Source organism: Muntiacus reevesi, chromosome 9 (assembly GCF_963930625.1).
Source record: "Muntiacus reevesi chromosome 9, mMunRee1.1, whole genome shotgun sequence".
Taxonomy (NCBI): domain Eukaryota; kingdom Metazoa; phylum Chordata; class Mammalia; order Artiodactyla; family Cervidae; genus Muntiacus; species Muntiacus reevesi.
In genome coordinates, this window is record NC_089257.1 from 35681139 (window position 1) to 35705499 (window position 24361).

Below are 24361 nucleotides of genomic sequence, written 5' to 3' on the forward strand. Positions count from 1 at the left end.
CCAAATCAGCACATTTTAAAATGCTTTTCTCTATTAGATACCAAAATTTAAAATTAACGATTTTTTGAAGTTCATTTCTTTAAAAAGCTTAAATCTAAGCTACGCTGGTCTTTTTGATGCCAATTAAAATCAGACCAAACTCACTTTTAATATATATTATTTCTCGTAATTCATTTCATGAGGTTTAGCCACAAAAAATAGTTAGAATTTATATTTTACCTTCTCTGAACTAACCATTATGTATTTCATTTCAACTGAAGTGCATTCTTTAAATATTTTTCTCCCAGCAACAAATGTCACTCATAGTGGTGTTTTGAAAAGGCTCATGTCATTACTGAATAAGCAATTTATTTCTTTAATTAAAGAAAATAATTTACATGCTTAAAATATTAAAATATGCAAAATAAGGAGCTAAAGTTAATTTTTAGAAACAACTAGGATCACAATAAACAGTGGAAAATTCTGAGAGATGGGAATACCAGACCACCTGACCTGCCTCTTGAGAAACCTGTATGCAGGTCAGGAAGCAAGAGTTAGAACTGAACATGAAACAACAGACTGGTTCCAAATAGGAAAAGGAGTACATCAAGGCTGTATATTGTCACCCTGCTTATTTAACTTATATGCAGAGTATATTGTGAGAAACGCGGGGCTGGATGAAGCACAAGCTGGAATCAAGATTGCTGGGAGAAATATCAATAATATCAGATATGCAGATGACATCACCCTTATGGCAGAAAATGAAGAGGGACTAAAAAGCCTCTTGATGAAAGTGAAAGAGGACAGTGAAAAAGTTGGCTTACAGCTCAACATTCAGAAAACTAAGATCACGGCATCTGGTCCCATCACTTCATGGCAAATAGATGGGGAAACAGTGGAAACAGTGTCAGATTTTATTTTTTTGGGCTCCAAAATCACTGGAGATGGTGCTTGCAGCCATGTATTCCCCATCCCGATCCCTGTTCCCACCTCCCTCCCCATCCCATCCTTCTGGGTCTTCCCAGTGCCCCAGCCCTGAGCACTTGTCTCATGCATCCAACCTGGGCTGGAGATCTGTTTCACCCTTGATAGTATAGTTGTTTCAATGCTATTCTCTCAGAACATCCCACCCTCGCCTTCTCCAATAGAGTCCCAAAGTCTGTTCTGTACATTTGTGTCTTTTATTTGAATCAGTTCTAATGAGATGGATGAAACTGGAGCCCATTATACAGGGTGAAGTAAGTCAGAAAGACAAAGACCAATACAGTATATTAACACGTATATATGGAATTTAAAAAGATGGTAATGATAACCCTATATGCAAAACAGAAAAAGAGACACAGATGTACAGAACAGACTTTGGGACTCTGTGGGAGAAGGCGAGGGTGGGATGTTCTGAGAGAACAGCACTGAAACAAGTATACTATCAAGGGTGAAACAGAACTCCAGCCCAGGTTGGATGCATGAGACAAGTGCTCAGGGCTGGTGCGCTGGGAAGACCCAGAGGGATGGGATGGGGAGGGAGGTGTGAGGGGGGATCTGGATGGGGAACACATGTAAATTCATGGCTGATTCATGTCAATGTATGGCAAAAACCACTACAATATTGTAAAGTAATTAGCCTCCAACTAAAAAAGAAAAAAAAAAAGATGTTCACTCCTTGAAAGGAAAATTATGACCAACCTAGATAGCATATTAAAAAGCAGAGACTTTACTTTGACAACAAAGGTCCGTCTAGTCAAGGCTATGGTTTTTCCAGTGGTCATGTATGGATGTGAGAGTTGGACTGTGAAGAAACCTGAGCGCTGAAAAATTGATGCTTTTGAACTGTGGTGTTGGAGAAGACTCTTGAGAGTCCCTTGGACTGCAAGGAGATCCAACCAGTCCATCCTAAAGGAGATCAGTCCTGGGTGTTCATTGGAAGGACTGATGCTGAAGCTGAAGCTCCAATACTTTGGCCACCTCATGCAAAGAGTTGACTCACTGGAAAAGACCCTGATGCTGGGAGGGATTGGGGACAGGAAGAGAAGGGGACGACAGAGGATGAGATGGCTGGATGGCATCACCGACTCAATGGACATGAGTTTGGGTAAACTTTGGGAGTTGGTGATGGACAGGGAAGCCTGGCGTGCTGCGATTCATGGGGTCAACAAAGTGTTGGACATGACTGAGCAACTGAACTGAACTGAACTGAGGACAAAAGAGGAGATAGAAGGTATAAAAGATGTTAAACCGAATAAAGTGCTAAACTTATACTTGACTCTTAGGTGGTCACAGACAAAAGGGAAGCCTGTTATTTAATGTTTCTTTCTGTCTGATATAAGAAAGGCAGCAAGTACGATCCCCTGAACTTACAAGTCAGATGATTAGTGCCTGAATTTCTTTGCTTGCTATTCAGAGACTCAGTTTATCTAAATGTAAAATATAGATAATAATACTGACAATTTAGGACTTTTTAAAAAGACAAAAGAGGTAATATAAGTAAAGTAAGCTATATGAATATAAGTTAAAACTGTTTTATTTTTTATTTGGATATTTTTGGCATTGGGTTTCTAGTTTCAGTTTAAAATACAAGAAAATGTCCAACTGATGAAAATGCAAATTATTTTATCTTGTTAATTTATCACTCTCAGCATTTCAAAGTACAGTGATCACAGTCAATACATCATTAAAAATGTTTAGTAAACTGGTTAACTGTCAATATGATTCTTTAAAAAAATTAGTACAAGAACATTTAACGAATCACTTGCAAGTATATAAAGGTAGTATGTGATCCCTTAAATACAGAATGGAACTTTTGAAAATAACTGTATACACTTTCTACTTCAATTAAAGCTTCCATTTAGAGATAAGTCAAGATACATTTAAATATATATTTAAATACACACATATTTAAATAGAAATAAGTTCTGCCCCTCCTCCTCTCTCACTAGCCAGATGCTTCCTTCCTTGAATTTCCAGTTCAGGTGCCGTTATCTTTCTACTGACGCATTCCCGCTCTGTATCAGCCTAACAAGAATAATGACAACACAAACAACAAAAAATGGCAGCTACTATTTATCATGTACCCTTTCTGTAGATGATGCCTGAGCTACAAAGTTAACCCTCACTGTTTCTTGTCCCTGCAACGATCCTACGGGGAGTACCCAGTCTCTGCAGAGATAAGGGAATGGAGATGCAGTGAACTATAGTACATGCCCAAGTTCACCCACTCAGTGGAATGCACATCCATGTGTGTGGGCGTCTTCCTGCTGAAGCCAGAACCACACGTGGACAAGAATTTCTCCTCTGACAGGGATCATGCATGCCTCGTACTGTTTACATAATGTGCATATTTTTTCTTTAATATAAACACCTTGGGGATAAAATCAGCCTCTTGTAGGCCTTGCATAACTCATTCAGATATTTGATTGATGTTACACACACAACATGAAAATGTGATGGTTCTACTATCTAAAAGAAACAAAGCCTGCCAAGGAGCACTTAGGAGTAGACGTCATCATTATCCTCTTTCAAACTGAGCATCTGACTGAAAATCCCCTTTGTCCACAGCACTATGGACCTTACGTCTGAACTGATATACAGGAAACAATGTCGAACCCACGGAAAATCTTAAGAGATAGGATTTCTGTCACAATAAAGTGTTTTAACATCTACCTTACTGTATCTCTTATAACTGAAAACGTCACTCTACAAGACCGTATGTGTATATGTAAAACACCTTTTAAGTGCTAACATGGTAACTTAATATTTAAGAAAATAGTTTAAGAGAAACAGGGAAGAACAAATGTCCAAGATTAGAGGGACAGTTAAATGAATTATATATTATAATATGCACACTATGCACACAAATGAAATATTACATATTAAAAATACTTAGAGAGCTTTTAATGGTTTGGGAAAATGCTTGTGTCAACAAAGGAAAAAGATGTTGAGCACTATATATAATGTTATCTCAACTATAAAGGAAAAGACAAAAAAGTCTGAAATAACAGAAGGTACATGTAAGCTGTAGACTATTTAAAAAATTCTGCTCTTCTATCTTCTTTTGTACTTTAAAAAATTTCTACAATTGGAATGTATTATTTTTGAAAATATCTTTTAAAGAAAAAAGATATGGCATCATTAGCATAAGGACAGGCATATAGATTAATGGAATAGAATTTAGAGTTCAGATATAAGTCCTTATAGCTAATTAATTTTCAACAAAGGTGCCAAGATAATTCAATGGGTACGAGTAGTCTTTTTAACAAAATTTTCTGGGCTAAATGAATATCCATATGCAAAAGAAAGACGTTAGACCCCTTCCTTACACTACACAAAAAAATTAATTCAAGATAGACCACAGACCTAAATGTACAAGCTGAAACAACACAGAAGAAAATCTAAAAGTACTTGGGCTAAGGTTTCTTGGAAATGAAAGCATAAGTAAGCATAAGTAAGAAAAGAAAAAGTAGATAAAACTGCACTTCACTGAAACTAAAGACGTCTGTGTTTCAACAGACACTATCAAGAGAGTGAAAAAGACAACCTGCAGAATGGAAGAACATAGTTGCAAATCATACATCTAAGAAGGGACTTTTATTTAAATTATACAAAGATCTCTTAAATTCAAGAATAAAGACAAATTACCCAATTTAAAAATGGGCAAAGGGTTTGAATAGACATGTCTCCAAAGAAGATATACAAATGTCTGATGAGCACGTGAAAAGATGCTCAACGTCACTAGCCTTTAGGGAAGTTCAAATCAAAACCACAATGAGATACCACTTTACACCCAGTAGGAGGCTATAATAAAAATGACAGAAATTGTAACTTTAATACATCTATGGTGGATATATAAAATGGTGTAACTGCTTTTAGCACAGTCTAGCAGTTACTCAAAATGTTAAACATAGTTACCATATGGCTCAGCAACTCCACTCAAAACATGTCCCCACAAAAAATTTGTACATGCATGCTCATAGCAGCATTATTTATAATAGTTCCAAAGTATAAACAATCCAAATGTCTATCAACTGATGAATGGATGAATAAAATGTGGTATATCCATATACATCTTTGAATTGCCAAAATGATTTGTTAATAAAAAGCAAAGACTGATGCATGCTACAACATGGATGAACCGTAAACTTATCCTAAGGGAATGAAATCAGTCACAAAGACCACATATTTTATTCTATTCCATGAAATGTTCAGAAAAGACACAGAAGTAGAATGGTGGCTGCCTAGGGAAGTCTTACAGGAACAGGGTGTGACTACTAATGAGCACAGGCTTTCTTTATGGGCAACGAAAATATTCTAAAACTGACTGTGGTGATAGTTGCATAATTAGTTGAATTAAAAAAAAACATTGAATTGTATTTTAAATGGGTCAGTTGTATGGTTTGTGAATTGTATCTCAGTAAATAGTTGTTTATTTTTTAAGATATAGGACTTAAAAAGTTTCTACTCTGTTACTGGCAATTTTGTAGGCAGTGGGGGGGGGGGATGTGTGTGGTATTTTGACTATTAAAATATTCCTGGAATTTAAATTCTTGATTCCAAGAAGAATTAAGAAAATAAAAATGCATTTTCTCCTCATGTGTCATATACACTGAACTGTATGTTAAAGAAATAGACAAGAATTTAAGCTGCTGGGTAAACTGGCACTGATCCCTTCTAAATAGCTCTGCAGTGTGGGCCCCATGAGTAGTCAAGTCTTACAGAAAGTCTATGTCCCTGGCAGAACAGAAATTTCCAACTGTTTTTGGAAGGAGAAGCTACTTTTACTTTCTATGAAGTCTTAAAGTAAACTGAGAAAAAAGAAAGGTAATAGGATAGAAAGAAGAGAGCTCATAAAATCTCCAGGACCTAATCCTGGTTCTTCTACTGAATTCCTGATCTCAGGGGTCTTATATGTAAAAGGCAGATAATTGTCCATGCCTTAATCACTTCATAGATTGTTGTTAGGCCCACATTAAAAAGGAAACAAGAAGAAGAAGCAAAGTGGGCTGTTGTTAGATCTGTCCTCAGAAGATTTGATCTTGAATTCTGTTTGCCAATTTCTTAAAGACAGATCTGGTCAACATACTTCACAGAGTATGAAATGAGAATCACAGGTGTAAGTATACCAAATGCCATTGAAATCAACACAAATGTATATACCATGGTTAGTATTTGTAAACTACACCCACAAAATGTTACTCTTAAGTCCTTGGACGTTCAATAAAGAAGAGAAGAAGCCTGGCTTTAAGAAAACCCAAAAGCAAAAACAATAGGGGAGAATCCACTAATAGTTGCTGATATGATGACTTGTATTGCACATATTACTGGAATTCCAAATTTGAGGTCTCTTATATAATGTTTCCACATTTGGAGAATTGACACATGTGTCTTGGTTTATCAGACTCTGAGCAATTGAGGTTTCTGGGACAGTGGTTCTCAAAATTTTTGGTCTCAAGATCCCTTTACCCTCTTAAAATTGAGGACCTCCAAAAGCTTTTGTTTAAATAGGTCCATATACAAATATTTACCATATTAAAAGTCAAAATTGAAAAAGCATTTAAATATTTATTAATTCACTTTAATAAAAGAAATCTATTATTTGTTAACATAAATAACACTTTTAATGAAAAACAAGCATATTTTCAAAGAAAGAAATTTAGTGAGATGAGTGACATCATGTTACATTTTTGCAAGTCTCTTGCAATGCCTGCCTTAACAGAAGACAGCTGGATTCTCATATATTCTTCTGCATTCATTTTGTTACCACATGTTATTTCATGAGAAAATGTAATTTGGCAAGAAAGGAGAATTTTAATAGCCTTTTTCAGACAATTATAAATATTCTTCTCTGATACTATCTCCATACTTAACTAGTAGTAGTTTTTTAAAGGTTAGTAGCAATATAGAATCTGAAGCAGTATTAATATATTTTTTGTATCTGTTAAATAAAATCCATTAGGCTTTTTGCACTGTGAAGAGATCTTTACCTGTACATGACTTCAGAGCAACAAACATTGGTCATTTTGAAAATACTGGCTCATTGAGTTATACAGATTTTCAAAGCTTATACATTTAATATAAAATATTTCAAAATCTCATTCGTTAAGTATCACTGCCAACTTCACCAGAAACACCTTTAAGAAATGGGAAGCTGTCAATGTCATGGTGGCAAATGCAAGTTTGTCGACACACTTATTTTCATTCAAAATCTTGAATTTCATCATCAGTTAATTTCCTTTGAAATGCTCACCTCATTCATTTTTGAAATAAATGTCTGCCAAATACCTAAGTCTGTAACAGTTGGCTGTTTATTAGACAATCTTTCAAAATGTTGCTCCATGAAAAAAAAAAATCAGTTTAGTTAGTAACTCAACTGTACAAGTGCTTTATGCCTATTTCCCTTTCTATCACACAGAATATTTTAAAAATATGTATTCAAGGGTCAACATTTAATACAATAAAACTCTTACTGCTTTATCAAGGACATTCTTGACATTACTCCTTCAACTATTCCTTCTTTATTTTGCATTGGCAATTTCTCTCTTCAACTGATCACTCACATTAGCATATAAATATGCCTTGATATTTCCCATCTTAAAAAACGACACACCAAAAAGGTTCCACATCCCTCCAAAACCAAATAAAAAAAGAAAAAGAAAAGAAAAAATCTCTCTTTAACAAACAATCTTTTCCAGTTATGAACCCATTTATCTATCTCACTTCACAAAAAACACTTCAGAAGGTCTTTCTACAATCAATGTCACTTCTTCACTTCCTCTTCTACTCCTCTACTGAAACTGCTCTTGTCAATGACTTCTATGTTCCCAAGTCCACTGAATATTTCATCTCATAGGAGGATTTCACATAGATGATTACTCATTCTTTCCAGAAATTCTCTTAGTTACCAAATTATTACTTTCTCCTGGTTTTCTCTCTATCCAACTGGCCATTTCTCTCAGTCTTTGCTGGTTCATCTTCCTCTAAACTTCTAAACCAGAATTCCCAAGGCTAAATCCCACTGTATGCTTCTGTCTGTATCTGTCTCTCTCTTTGGAGCTAGCGCTGCACTCTCTTCCTGGTTGGTCACACTGGTACCATGAATTTAGACATCATCTTTATATTGATGATGACCAAATCTGTACTTCTAGTACTGACTCCCACCCTAAGTTCCAGACTCATATATCCTGTTGCTTACTTCAAGATTCTACTTGGATTTCTATAAGGTAACTCAAGTTTAACATTTCCAAAGCAGAACTTTTGGTTCTCCCAAACCCTGACTCCTGGATCCTTCTCCGTCTCAATAAACAGCATTTTCATAACCCAGCTGCTCACATACAAAACCTAGGAGTCATTCTTAATTCCTCCTTTTCTCTAGTCTCCCACATTTAATCCATTAGTTCATCTCCCATAATATATTGGGATATATAATATTACACTAGTTTCAGGTATATAACACAATGATTCAGTATATATTGTGAAATGATCACAATGCTAAGTCAACATCCTTTACTACACATAGTAGCAAACTTTTTTCTCCTATGGTGAAAATTATTAAGATATGCCCTCCCAGCAACTTTCAAAAACACAATATGGTATTAACTGTAGTCAACATGCTATATTATACATTACATCCCCAGGACTGACTGACTTTATAACTGAGAGTTGGTAGCTTTTGACAACCTTCACCCAGTTCTGCCACCTCCTACCCTCACCTGTGACAATATCATATACTATGTTCTCTTTACCTAAGAGTCTGGGCTTTCTTTGTTGTTGTTGTTAATTTAGATTTCACGTACAAGTGAGATAATATGATATTTACTTCATTTAGCATAATATCCTCAAGGTCAATCCATGTTGTTGCAAATGTCAGGATTTCCTTCTTTTCATAGGTGAATAATATTCTTGTGTGTGTGTGTGTGTGTGTGTGTGTGTACACATACCACATCTTATCTGGTCATCCACTGACGGACACAAGTAATTTCCATGTCTAATCTTAAATGGGCTCCCCTTGGTGGCTCAGATGGTAAAGAATCTGCCCGCAATGCAGGAGACCCAGGTTTGATCCCTGGATTGGGAAGATATCCTGGAGAAGGGCATGGCAATCCATTTCAGTATTCTTGCCTGGAGAATCCCATGGTCAGAGGAGCTATTTTAAATAATGCTGCAATAAATATGAGGGGGTGTAGATATCTTTTCAAGTCAGTGTTTTCACTTTCTTTGGACAAATACCCCAAAGTGGAAATGCTGGATCAAATGCTGCCCTTTTCACTGTGCAGGGTGATGATGAGGGTCACGTGGATAAGTAATGCATGTATGTATATTATAGACTGTAAAGCTCTCCAAAAAATATTATAATTTTTGATTTACTACTCTGGGAACTAAAAGCAAACTACTGTGCTATACACAAATACTAATATAATGTCCTTATAAACTTACTGACAATTATGGCAGGAGCTGGTTTCTTAAACCATGTTAATTACACTCTACCTGAATTTTGCCAGATCCATTTCTATAGTGTTACAGGCTGCCCAAGAGGGAAGACTATTTCCAGCCAAAGGGGCTGGCACTTGAAAAATATTAGTAAATGGTGCTAAAAACAAGGCACTTTGCTTTATTCACTTTTAATACTAACCCTGTACACACACACCCCTTTAGACAGCAGTGACAGGAAGAGGGCAAGCAGGCCTTACCAACCCTCTCAGCTCTTCAAACAACACTTGAGGATTTCTACTTGAAGGCCTGTCTTTCTAAGCTTGGGCTTTCAAAACTTGGGCTGGACCGATCCCAAATACTGAAGTAACAAATATTACTAAATTCTGTCATTTCCTCTACCAAAAAAAGTGATTTTACTACTACTTCTGGTTGTGATGAAAGGTCCTATTGACTATTCAAACCCTCAACCAAGTTATGGATGCAGTATTAAATGACTTCACTCCTTTTTCTCTGGCACTTTAACACATGCCAGTGCTTTCATCCACCTCCACTAACGTGGCTTATAAATTACTGAGGTGGGGTCATTTTAATAGTATGATTTGTTCACATCTCTAGAGATGGGTTATAAATGAGACTGGCTGAGAAGACAGACTCCCTTTTGACAACATGTATTGGTGTATGTGTGTGTGTGTGTGTGTGTGTGTGTAATTAACCTTCACAAGTTGGAAGTATCTTATTAATATAATACCTGGTTAGGAGCCATAATAATTATGGTTCTGTGATTTCTTATAAGCTGAAATGTAAGAAAGTGATGGTAGTAAGGCTAAAGACAAAATGGCGTTAACGTGAAAAAAGTTGAAGGTCACAAATTTGTTGAAAGTTTCTTTCTAAACGAAGAGGCCTCAGGAATGAAATGAAACCTAAGGAAGCCTGTTTATAAGTTTACTGTCGTCTCCTTTTAAAACTGCCATGACAGTGATGAAAAACACGAGAGAGCAAGACACTTGCTCCCCGTGGAATCAGAGTGGTTAACCCACTACACACACATGTACTGCTCTCTGAATTTCAGAGTATAAAGTTGCAGAAGATACAAAATTAGTAGAAGTAATCCATTTTTTAAACAGAGAAATAAAACTAGCTCAGCATACTTGTGGCTTTAATTCTGTTAAGGATAAAATTAGAAGTGCTCTAAAGTGAGGACCAAACACTGCTGGATCGGAGTCTGATGAAGAGGGCTGGCTGTCCCCAGTTTTCCATCATACCCAGTCAGCCTCCCTCTTGGTCTTGTTCTCAAAGAAGGCTATTCTTAGCACCTCCTTTATACCTTACTTTGCCATTCCTATTGGACCTGAGAAGAATTAAGTGTGTATGTGTGTACATGCATGCATGTGTGTGTGCACATGTGTGTGTTTGAAGCTGGGATTTATGAGGAAATCCAGGCATTTCAGCCTTAGCCTTAATTAGGAGTAGGTTTCACCTGGAAACTTCTAAAAGACTCCTAAAAGACTGACTTAGGTCTTACCTGTTTAAAGCAAGAAACAGAAAATAGGGCAAAGAGAGAAGAATCTCTGAACTTGGATCAGAACTTAATTCTACTAAATGAGGACAACCTTCCTGACATCCTGACTCCCAGACTCTGGACCCCAGTGTTCACATGCTCTTTTCCACCTTAGTTGACTTCACTGCAGGTGCTCTCTAATTTACTTAGATCTCTTCTCCCTTAATGCATCCTTAGTCTGGCCACTGCTTGACAGTTGTCATCTAAGCATTACCTTCTCAAAGGTACGACAGCTGTCATTAGTAATTCGAGAGGCACAGACTTGAAATTAAGGTCCCGTTTCTTAGTCTGAGATATTCTTCTGCCAAAACTGCAGGGAGGGAAAGCATCAGTCACATGGAAAGATGAGTCATGGGCTAGAGGTTGCGAGCAAGGCTGCCTGCGCCTGGAATGAAGAACACGAGCTGGATGGCAGTAACAGCAAAAGCAGTGTGAATGTGAGGTTATAAGCAAATGATTAATCGATGACTGGAAACTAGAAATCTGATTCAGTATTGGAAAAGTTAAGAGTTTAATAAAAACCAAACAACATTAAACTGAAGTTAGATGACAGGGAGAAAGGCAAAGGTGACACCATATAGAAGAACAATTCTAGATCCATCAGAAATGAATATGGGAATTGTTCAGTAAGTCTTTAGAATCATATGGATAAAAAGCAACTCAGCTCATAAAAACAAAAACATCACAAAACTTATTGCTTCTATATAAAAGAAAGGTCTGAGGATACAGCTGATAATGTCTTTAAATAACAGCCAAACAGTGGGATCTCTTCCATGTGCCAGTCCAACTGGAAGGATGTCCGAATAAAAACAAGGCACTGAAGCTGATCTTACTCTACAATGAGAAAGTTTATGGCATGTTACCTCTTGAAGTAGAGCCACGTGTGCTAAGGAAATGTGGTGTATTTGTTTCAGGAAAATGCAAACCCAAGCATCTGATAGCCTTGCTATGGCACATAGAAAGATATTAAGTGAGGTGTGAATGGGTATGACACTGGGAGAGCCACAAAAACTCAAGATGAGCTGGAAGGACCATGTGCTTGGACTTTTCTGTGGGGCCTTGGATAACAGGTGAGGAGACTGTTAGGGACTTGTCAAAGTCACTAAACTTTTACTCCATAAACAACTCCCTATGCAAAATGAGTTCCTGTAAGTGGTCTAAGAGAAGAAAGTTATGTGAGAAGAAAGCTACTACCAGTCAAGCTGCAGAGGCAAGAGGTTATAAAGCCCACACATTCAATTACAACCTACTGGCAGGTAACAATTCAGTAAAGGGCTTCTGAGTTTAGCAGGAGGAGTCCAATTTGTACCCATTGCTTCTCTGTAGAATTTATAATGGCACAGAAAAATACTGTGGCCAAAAAAGAACTCTGTATTATCATTGTAACTAGCTAAATAAAAGAGTACACTGTAGAACTTATTCATAAAGAGGGTTAGCAATCCAAGAAAGCAGGCTGCCATGTGCCAAGTAGGAGATAAGCACAGAGGGGTTACTTACCTGTGCTATATTTTTGTTCAGAAGATAGACACCGTAATCAAACTGCAACTTCTCTCCTCCTTTTGGGTATAATGGAAACCTAAAAAAGGTAAAGTAGGGTCAGAAGTTTTCCAAAACTGGAGTAAAGCAACTCCAGGTAGTTGACAAAGGTGGAAGCTTCTTGGATACAGCATAAATATCTGAAAATTTGGACTAAGCTACTTATACAGTCACTGCAACCTATTATCTTAATATCTTCATAACATTAGGCAGATCAGGATGATGGCAGTTTCATTTCAAAGGAAGACTTGAGTAAGTCCTGCAACAAGAGACTAATAAATAAGATAGTGATCCACCAATCTCAAGGAGCTGAGGCCCCTATGTCTCATATTTATATAGCATAAACTTACCACCCTAAGATTCAGATCCTAGAATTTTTTTCCTTTAACACTTTGGATCTGACATCTCAACTTCTATTAAATAGGAGAGAAAGATTAAGAAAAAAAAAATCACATTTGAAAGCAATATATAAGCTTTCTATTTCTTCTGAGGTGGTGAGTCAAATCAACAGAACCAGTGAGCAAAAATTCATCAAATATTCATTTACATTCGTAGGGAGTGCTATTTGGATGTTACTTCTTTAAGGCAACGTACTCATGCCATAGTGTTCTTCTAAGGTTTTCCATTTTAACCTGACTCACTGAAGCAACAAAGGCATGAGATCTAAAGATCATTATATAGGTGATGAGTTATTTTAGGGAATAAGTTTCCTTCACTATTTTCCTTCTTCTACTCCTAAAAATGAACATGAAAAGGTTAGCATGTATCTATGTTCTATTGTATTTTTCCCTGATTCTCCAGACAAATCATACATTTTAACCTGTGCAATAGATTTCTCTATAAACAGATCAATCACAACTTAAATATGGTCAAGAAGAAACTATATTCTCCTTAGTTTTGCAATATATTACTATTTTAACCTTACAGAAATAAATAAATTACTAGATAGTTTTAATTTCAATTGTGGTTTAACATTCCATAATGTCTAAGATACATTCCATAATGCTTGAAGGATATATTGTTTTCTAGGAAAAATAAAAGAAAGGAAACAGAATTTAAAACTTTATATTAAATTCTCAAGTTGCTGATATCATAGTGTCCAAAAGGTAAATTTGCTGCACTATAAAATTATAGGCACTGGGGACCAAGCCAGGTCATGAACTGCCTTTATGCTCTACAGTAGAACACCAAATGCTTCATACACCCATCAAGAAGATGTAGCTTTGTATTTAATTGAAGCTATAAAAAAAAAAAAAAGTAGGACATATGGTTTGGCCCTAAACTGAGATGCATTCAAAATGATAGCAAAGCAAAGTCAGGATAAGCAAAGTGTAACACACCAGGCTTTTACAGGGTATCTGGAAATCATTCAAATTTGTATGGAATAGCTTGCAAAGAAACTACTTAATTGAAAGGCTATACCAGCACAGGAGTATTTTGAAGAAATCTACTAGAGTCCTCAAGCTCTATACTGTATAGATGTTATTCTACAAATCACTACATGTAGACCATCTGCATAGCTCTCCAAACCCACAATATATCTCCACTTTCAAGTTATAAATGCAGAAACTGTTTCAAATGTTGGAAAATAAATTGAATTAAGCATACACTGAAAACGAAGCCTCTAAATCCTGAAAAATGGATGTTACAACATTGACTTTATTACTTCATTGGGATTTCTTCATAGAAAGAAAGAGCCCCAAGGTGTGCATGTACCATTAAAATAAATCTAAAGAGTGAGTAGAGCCAAAGAGTCAAATAGGGAAACTTTAAGACAGATCAAATATTAAGACAGAGCTCACATCTTATATTGCTTTCAAATTCTTAAAACGTCATGTCATGTTGAACTATCACCTATCACATAGTACATGGATTTATAGACCTACTAACAAGCAATCTAGGAAAATGAAATCCATCCAAAAGGATAAAACTTATTATCATCAGGACATAAGATACAAATCAAAGGCATTTTAATTCAATACACATAGAGAATCTCACTAGCAAACTGCAGGTTTAGACAGGAATGTGGTCATTTAAGTACAATAAAAAAAATGCTCTTAGCACAAATAGAACTCATTTAAGGGGGCATTACATGAAATAACTAGAGGAACAACTATATATTTTCTATTATTATACCTTTACAAGAAATACAATTAAAATGAACAATATTAAATTCTTTTTCAATTTAAATTATATTGCCGAGTTGTATAAAGAATTCACGGATTCTACATGGTAAAAATCAATGAATCAGAAAGCAATAAATATATCTGTGAAGATGGCTTAGCACTCTTTAGTACATAGTAATTTCAGTGTGAATAATTATGACATGAGTACTAAAAAGCTAACATGATTCCAGGCTGTATTAATAGGAACAGAGCAGATAACCAGGGGACATGCTAGTGCCAACTCCTTTGTACTGGGTCAGACTATATTGACAGATTTATGTTCGGTTCTGGGAGTTAAAATTTCTTTTTACAAGTATACAGATAAATAACTGGGAACCTTTCTAAAAGGTATGTTTCTTACAGGTTTTGTAATAATCTCATTTGACTATATAAAACATGCAGTGAAGTAGGGTGGTCCAGTGATTTTGTTATTTAAAAAAAAAAAAAAACAGAGGTGTCTTGCCTCAGTCACCTACTTAGTGGAAGAGACATGATCTCAGCATTGGGTCTTCAGTTATATACTCAGTATCCTTTCTCTGGGTCCTTTAGAGAATACCCAGGATGATTGGAAGAACAGGAGACATAGTTTTGAGAGAAATGGTTGAAGGAACCAGAAGTGTTTAACCTGGAGGACAGAAGTCTCATGGACAACAAATGAAAGACTTTCAGAGAGAAAAGGGGCTGGTTTGTTCTCATGGCTTCAAGCAGGAAAATCAAAAGTCAATGGTTAAAAAGTTACAGGAAAATCGAAGTCACCACAGAATTAGTTAAAACCCAAACTATCTAGAGTAGAGGCAGCAATTAGAGGCTGAGCAACAAATAATATAATCATATGATGAGCGGCAGCGGCTCTAGCGGAGGTGGCCAGGGAGCCCAGTCCCTGCTGACTCCACACTCCCCTTGTTGCTGCTGTAAGTGGCTCAAAATCACTCAATGTTGCTGGACCTCCAAAATGGGGAGATGTACAGCGGGCACCCAGTGAGCTGCAACAACTGGATGAACATCAACTTGCAGTGAGGTGATGTGCACCTCCAGGAACAGGGACAAATTGCAGTGGGTGCGCGAGTGCTATATCCACAGCAGCGCCATCAAGCAGCACCTCCCTGACGAGATCATCTACATGGTCAAGGGGAGGCGGCGCCAAGGGCCGTGGCCGTGGTGGCTTCAGCAGCAGAAGGGCCCTGGCGAGGGGGCCACTGTGCAAGGCGGGATCCCATGCACCGGCAGAGATCAGCCGGAAAAGCAGAGAGGCAGGCAAACAGTGAGCCACCTCTCTGTTCCCAGAGACTGAGCCGGCATCACTGGACTTCTGCTCCCACCCTCAAGGCCGCTTTTCTACTCTCCAGGTTGTCAGTCTCTTCAGAACAAAAAGACGCAGGTGTCGTGAGAGGACCCCCTCCGCCCCACCCCGCCTGCAATCTGGGATCTTCCTCTTCTTTTGTTAGCTAGGAGTTCTACAGTTGGGCTTCCCTTGTGGCTCAGATCCGCCTGCAATGCGGCCGACCTGGGTTCGATCCCTGGGTTGGGAAGATGCCGTGGAGAAGGGAAGGGCTACCCACTTCAGTATTCTGTCCTGGAGAATTACATGGACTGTATAGTTCGTGGGGTCTCAAAGAGTCAGACATGACTGAGCGACTTTTATTAAGCACAGAAATGTTATTCTGTGCTTCTGGTTTTGTGAAGTTATAGCCAAACTTGATTTCTGGAAGATCCTCTGTTTAATGCATCTTTAAGGTCAGGTATTTTCCAAACAGGTTTGTTTTGTATTTTGTGTTATATGCCTGCGTGGTGAACAGCTGGGAGGTTTTTAAGTTGTTTGCACTGAGACTGACAGACTGGAGAATTTCTTGAACACAAACCCTAAAACTGCCTTTTCAAAATGAGCCCAGGCAAACCTTTGCCTCAGAGGCTGTTGGGGGGACGATGTTGGGCCATGTCCCTTTGCTTCCTCTCTCCTTCTGTGTAATAAAAATAAATGCAAATACAGCTACAAAAAATACTAACTATGCATTCAGAGGCCTAGGGTGGCTGAATGGTGGCTGCCAAACATGTCCATATTTGGAAACCCACAACCTGTGAATTCAACATCATTCGGAAAAGGGGTAAGAATCTTGAGATTAGAGTATCCTTGATTATCCAGTTGGGCCCTAAATCCAGTGACTGTCCTTATAAGGACACAGAGGAGGGACACAGAGAAGAGGAGACGGCCATGTGAAGATGGAGGCAGAGATCTGAGTTACACAGTTACAGGCCCAGGAATGCCTGGAGCCAGAAGGTGGAGAAGGCAAGGAAAGAGTTTCCCCTAGAGATTTCCATGCCCTGATTTCAGACTTCTGGCCTCCAGAACTATGAGGGAATAAATTTCTGCTACTTTAAGTCACCAAGTTTGTGATAATTTGTTTACAACAGCCCTAGACACTAACACAGGGGGAATCAAACACTGGATGGCCCATTGCACTTGATGAGGTATAATATCTCATTCATCTCTAAGATCCTGTAGTTCTGAATATGCCAAACTAAATACATTGAATACAACTTCACATTTCCTTCAAGAACTGAGAAATATTTCAAGGGTATAATGCCACAGGGTCATCATGATAGGCATCAGCTAAGGCTGCAAAGAAGACCTACTAAAGTGTCAGCAAATAAAATGTCAGAAAAACAGATTCCTATGTATGTGCTGAAAGTAGGAAAATTTTAAAAATTTATACACACAAATTTTATATGATACATATTCAAATAACTTTATGTGTGTATGTATATTAAGAACATGCTGCACTCAATTTGGAAAAAACAGTATGAAATAAATTTATTTTGAATCTTTTTTTCCCCAAAGATACAATTATATTAAGCCTTTTCCTCTCCTTCCCAAGCCAGACATTTCTAAAAAGGATTTCACATTGGTTATAGTTTCTCACCTTTACCTTTGGAGTCCCACAACTATGTCTGGCTCTTTGATGGCTCCATTGAGGATGAAGATATGACTATGGTTAATTCCAAATCTTTACTGTGCATATTAAGGTCACTTCTGCTCATTGTATGTATAGAAAATGTGACGACATGCCCTCAACATGTTCCAAGGCCAACAGTTTTCTTCAAACTCAACTTACTTTCTCCCACCTAGGTCAGTGTCCCCCACAACTTTCTTCAGTTGCTCAGGCATTTGATTTTTATCCTTCTTGCATTTCACGTATGCAGCTCAACAGGTTCACAAGTCATTTTTTTTTTTTTTGGTGAAACATTCGCATCTCTCACTCTCATCACCACTCTGGGAAGTTCTTAGTGGTTGTGTGCACTACAAGATGTTTAGCACCATTCCTGCCCTCTACTCACTGGATAAGGTATTATTTTTATTTTCCTTAAGTAACTTTATCATGTCAGTGGGTAGCCCTGCTTCCTAAGTAGTTATTGTTGTAAATGCCAACTCCTCTGCCTCACTTTCAAGGCCTCAGTGATCTGACTAATGTTGCAGGATTTATTTGCAACCTCATCCTGTTCAAGTGTGTCCCTCATAGTCTCATGAACATACCAAGCTCCTTTCTACCTTTGCTCACTTCCTGGAAATGCTCGTCTCTCTCTTTCCTTCCACCTGGAAGAGTAAAAGAGACTACTACATTTGGTCATGACTAAAAAAAGGAAAATGTTTTTCCACTGAGTTTTATCACTAAAGTTTTATGCAGAACTCATTGCAAGTTGGTGATAATGCAGAAGAACTGCAACTTGGGCCAGAGGCACACAAGATAGAAAATGGGTAGAGAAGGTGAGGGAAAAGGAAGAGGAGACAAAGTGAGCAAGGTGTCGAGTCCAGATCAAACCAGGTCTTACAGGGCAGAGTAAGGACTTTGGTTTTTACTCTGAGTGAGAGGGGAAGCTCTGAAGGTTCTGAAAAGATGACGTTCTCTCAGAGAAGTAAGTTTATTTGTACCCTTTTTTAAAGATTTGACATATAAGAAATACCATGTGATATCTGTCTTTCTGTATCTGACTTATTTCACTCAGTATGACAATTTCTAGGTCCATCCATGTTGCTATAAATGGCATTATTTTCTTTTTTATGGTTGAGTAATACTCCATTTTATATATGCACCACATCTTTATCCATTCCTCTGCTGATAGACATTTAGGTTGCTTCCATGTCCTGGCTATTGTAAATAGTGCTACAGTAAACACTGGGATACATGTGTCTTTTGGGAATTATGATTTTCTCTAGGTACAAGCCCAGGATGGATTGCTGGGTCCTGTGGTGATGGTTTTCGTTAGGGTTCCAGTAGTCAAGAGGAACATATGTGAAGAGACTTGAGCTACAATTTGTAGGCAGAGTGCAAGAACTTTGTGACTGATGGTTGTGTCCGTGGTGGAGAGAGAGGGGTCAAAGATGACACTTTGTTTTCTCAGTAGAGTGACTCAGGCAGACAGTGGTGTCTATGAACTGAGACAGGGAAGGCTGAAGAGAAGCAGGTGATACATACTATTCATGTGTACAACATATATGCTAAATTTTACATAAAATGCTATTATACATAAAATTAAGAGAGAAATTTGGGGTAAAAATAGCAATTCTTCTTTCAGTTGTGTGCTCAGTTGTGTCCACCTCTTTGCAACCACATGGACTGTAGCTCACCAGGCTTCTCTGTCCATGGGATTCTCCAGGCAAGAATACTGGAGTGGGTTGCCATTTCCTTCTCCATTAAAAAAAAAAATCAATTAAAGAATTACAGAAAAACTTAAATGGAAACTAAACCCACAGGTGTGAATGAGATAGCCTAAGGAAATCATGGAGAACAGGGTTGTTTCAGAGGCTTAAGAATATCAACAAGAGATGAAAAATAAAAAGGGGCCTGAGAAAGACTGCTCAGAAGGATTTTGAGGAAAACCAGGTATCTCACCAGAAAAGCACAGAAAAAGTGTTAATTTAAGAAAGAAGATATCATCAGTAGTCAAATGCTGCTGACAGATCAAGCCAAACAGACATGAAAACAGGTCTACTGGATGTAATTACATGAGTTCATTGGTAGGTAGCTTTGGTAATATGGCAAACACAAGTTTAAATGAAGCGGTGGGAGATGAAGGAAGACTGGTGTAAGTTCAGGGGTGATGAGGTTAGGACATGGAGATGATGTGAAGTTTGGCACAAAGAGAGCAGCGCTCAGTAACTAGAAGGACATGGTCAAGCGTAGCAGGATGCCCTGAGAAGGTGAGAGGGGACGGGCTCTCCATCCTACAGGTGGGGAGGGCCCAGGAGGAGCATTTGCCTAGGTCAGCAGGTGGGCCAATTCTCCCCTTAGAATAGGAAGGATGAAAGAAAGTGATCACCAGAGAAACTGTTAGCTCATTCAACAATTTTTCACTGCACTCACACTGTGTGCCAGGTGTGGTGATGACAACAGAGCTTAAAGTACAGTGGAGCACACAGACACTGCTCACATAATCACACTATCAAATATATAATTTATAAAGTAAATACTCTGAAGGAAAGGAACACTATTCTGAAAAAGAGGTGGACAAAGACTGAGAGAGTCAGGGAAGACTTCTGAGAGAAAGTGACATTAGAGCTGAGACCTCAAAGATGAGGAGGAACTAAGGGAAAGAATGTTCCAACCAAAGAAAGCAGCATATACAAAGAAGCCATCGCAGGGGGAAGTGTGCTGCTACATGGAATTGAAAGAAGGCCAGTACGGTTAGTCTGAGGGGAGTTCTGGCAAGAGAGGAAGTTAAAGCTGGATAGGAGGGTGGATTATTCAAAGGTCTCAAGATCATGTCAGGACACAGTCTGACCCCCTAAGAAAAATAAGAAACCATGGAAGGACTTCAAACAAAGGTGTCACTTGCTCACATTTTCACTTGATGTGTTCCTTCTTTAATCAACTCTTTCTCCTTGAACTTTCCTGACAAAGACAGATTAACATTTTTGAAAAAAATATGCTGATTGCAAGTGGAGGATGGTTTGGAGAAGGTAAGAGACTTTCCTGTGGCAATGACCTTGGTGAGAGATCATGGGTGCTTGGACTAATGTGGCAATGTTAGAAATGGAAAAAAGGAGACTAATGAAGACGTTTAGGAGATAAATTCATAAAAATTTGGTTATGGTTTGGATGTGAAAGGTGGTAAAGAGGGAGAGATCATAAATAACTCAATGTTTTGTTTTGGATGAAAGTTTGATCAAACGGATGGAAGAACAAGTTGAACAAAGAAATGTAACAGAACTGCTGAGCACTAATGAGAGACCAGAAGTGGTCATTAATCAGGAGTTTATAATGAAACTATTGTGTAACTCTCTACACATCTGCTTGCATGTAGCAGGTAGAGAGAAAATGGACAGCAAGGCTGTAAGAATAAGAAGGCACAGTGGGGCAAGACAAGGGTGTTACTAAAATAATGGGCCATGTAATGTAAACTGGTCATGAGAAACACTGGGCTGGATGAAGCACAAGCTGGAATCAAGACTGCCGGGAGAAAGATCAATAACCTCAGATATGCAGATGACATCACCCTTATGGTAGAAAGTGAAGAACTAAAGAGCCTCTTGATGAAAGAGAAAGAAGAGAGTGAAAAAGTTGGGTTAAAGTTCAACATTCAGAAAACTAAGATCATGGCATCCAGTCCCATCACTTCATGGCAAACAGATGGGGAAACAGTGGAAACAGTGTCAGATTTTATCTTTTTGGGTTCCAAAATCACTGCAGATGGTGACTGCAGCCATGAAATTAAAAGATGCTTACTCCTTGGATGGAAAGTTATGACCAACCTAGACAGTATATTAAAAAGCAGAGACATTACTTTGCCAACAAAGGTCCATCTAGTCAAGGCTATATTTTTCCAGTGGTTATGTATGGATGTGAGAATTGGCTGACAAAGAAAGCTGAGCACCGAAGCATTGATGCTTTAGAACTGTGGTGTTGGAGAAGATGCTTGAGAGTCCCTTGGACTGCAAGGAGATCCAACCAGTCCATCCTAAAGGAGATCAGTCCTAAGTATTCATTGGAAGGACTGATGTTGAAGTTGAAACTCCCAATACTTTGGCCACCTGATGCTACAAGCTGACTTATTTGAAAAGACCCTGATGCTGGGAAAGATGAGGGCAGGCAGAGAAGGGGATGACAGAAGATGAGATGGTTGGATGGCATTACCGACTCAATGGACATGAGTTTGGATAAACTCCGGGAGTTGGCAATGGACAGGGAGGCCTGGCATGCTACAGTCCATGGAGTTGCAGAGTCAGACGCGACTGAGCGAATGAACTGAACTGAATGTAACTGGATAAAGAAGACATGTCTGAAGGTCACCAAGAAGAACAATGAACAGGAGGCTAACATACAGGCTGAAAAGACCAAGGTAGTCATCAAAGAGCAAGATGCTAGAATCAGATTCCGGATACGGAATGGAAATGATGACCTGATTAAGAGTGTAACCATGGGAATAAATAAAAACGACGGGACACAAAGAGGTCACTGGTGCCAAAAATGAAGCAAATGAAAGGCCAACGTGTTGAATGAATCATCTATTTGTGTGTTAATGTCATACATCATAACAAGATTTTCAATAGAAAGAAAAACTGTTTCTCTTTCCTATGTTATCTGTGTACTTTGTTTCTCTGTTGCCAAAACACATGATGAGTAATGGGGTTATAACAAAGACTGGCAGGGGAAAAGAGCATGTCTCAAAGGAATAGGTTTTTGTATGTTTGCTTTGCCAACAGGGTAAAGAGGTTAGAATCTAGAAAAAGCAATGAGGAACACGAAAACCCCAATCTCATCTGAATCTGAATCTACCGACTAACATATAAGAAAATTAACAGCTACCAGTGTATCAGATTCAGTTAGGGAAAGAGATAGGTTGAATTCCCTGAGAAGAGAACCTGAAGACACAGGAAACTTTGTTGATTTTACAGATGCACTTTAGAGGAAGCAGTTGGGGGACCAGAGGGCTGGGTCAGGGTCAACAAAGTAGAGGGCATTTTGAAGGTAATGGAGACGATTACAAAAGGTTTCAAAGTATTTTGATGGAAGGTTGAGGTATTCCCATTTGGTAGCTTCTATTTTCTTTATAAAGTCAGAAATGAGATGCTTTGTCAAGAATGAAAGGGAAAACTGCAAATGGGTAAACACAAGAAGAGGTTTGAGACAGTCAGACAGAAGGAGAACCAGATATTTAGGATGTATCAATCCAACTGAAATAGATGACTCTGAATGTACAGTGTGCCAATCATCCAACTGTTCCATTTTTTTTTCTTTACTGTAGGTAAGTGGGTTAAGGATGATGGAGTAAGAATATTTAGGATACTGAAAAGAGACAAACTATAAGCCTGAAGCTACTAGGTTAACGACAGTGGCCCCACAAGGGCAGGATGATGGAGGCAGTCTATAAGAAGGTGCATAAATCTCAATAGGCATTTAAAATGATAATAAAATAGATTAAAAACAACAAATTTAATGCCAGTGATAAAATAATCCTGGTGGGGGGAGGAACCTTTTGTTGGTCTAAGTTCTAAGTAATTGCTGAAGTGACTGTTGGGATTTCAGTATAAATGCAATCTTCAAATCAGGATGTTTTCATTATGCATATGCTAATAAACCTTATATCAACATGGAAGTTAATCTGAAGAACTCCTTGTACAGTCAGCCCAACAAAGTGGACTAAACTACACACTTCCAAACTGACTAAGTTTTAAAGGGTTTAGAATCGTCCAAGCTTTCTCTGGATACAGTGTGTGTCCCCAGACTGTCTGGTATTACATATTCCCATGCTTAAACAGTAGCTTCAAAATAAACAATGATAGCAATGCGCAATTTTTCTTAGTTCTGAACTACTTTTTTCCTGGTGTAGTTATACAAGGTTATCCAGATACAAAAATATTTACAGTCAGCCTTGAACAAGGTACAGTAAAACACAAACCTTTAAAATTGCTCCCTGAAGATGGGTACACAGAAATCGTGTTCAAAAGAAAAAGTAAATACATATATATGCATATTTTTTTCAATAAAAGAAAATTTTCTGCTTTTTTTTTTTGGCTATTATCATCTGTGTCATTTCATGATTGTTACTGAAAATAATTTTATCATATAGAGAAAAAGGCATTGAAAATGATCCATTCTGGGACTTCCGTGATGGTTCAGTGGTTAAGACTTAGCCTTCCAACACAAGAACACAAGTAGTGCGGGTTCAGCCCCGGGTCAGGGAGCTTAGATTCCACGTGCCTCCCAGCCAAAAAAACCAAAAACAAAACAGAAGCAATATTGCAACAAATTCAATAAAGATTTAAAAAATGGTCCACATAAAAAAAATTAAAAAAAAAAAGATCCACTCTAAATGTCAAAACATGAGGTATAATAGAACTGCCATATGACCCAGCAATACCACTTCTGGGCATACACACTGAGGAATCCAGATCTGAAAGAGACACGTGCACCCCAATGTTCACTGCAGCACTGTTTATAATAGTCAGGACATGGAAGCAACCTAGATGCCCATCAGCAGATGAATGGATAAGGAAGCTGTGGTACATATACACCATGGAATATTACTCAGCCGTTAAAAAGAATTCATTTGAATCAGTTCTAATGAGATGGATGAAACTGGAGCCCATTATACAGAGTGAAGTAAGCCAGAAAGATAAAGAACATTACAGTATACTAACACATATATATGGAATTTAGAAAGATGGTAATGATAACCCTATATGCAAAACAGAAAAAGAGACACAGAA

The 24361-nt window shown here is 38.0% G+C and overlaps 1 protein-coding gene across 3 annotated transcripts in view; it reads right to left on the reverse strand.

Moving 5' to 3' along the window:
- The window catches only part of UVRAG (UV radiation resistance associated), a 309203-nt gene that overhangs the window by 68046 nt on the left and 216796 nt on the right, over nucleotides 1-24361 (reverse strand). For all 3 annotated transcript variants that reach the window (XM_065944543.1, XM_065944542.1, XM_065944544.1), the window contains one exon: nucleotides 12455-12533. In XM_065944543.1, the coding sequence (XP_065800615.1) occupies nucleotides 12455-12533 (79 nt within the window). The remainder of the gene's footprint in view (nucleotides 1-12454; nucleotides 12534-24361) is intronic.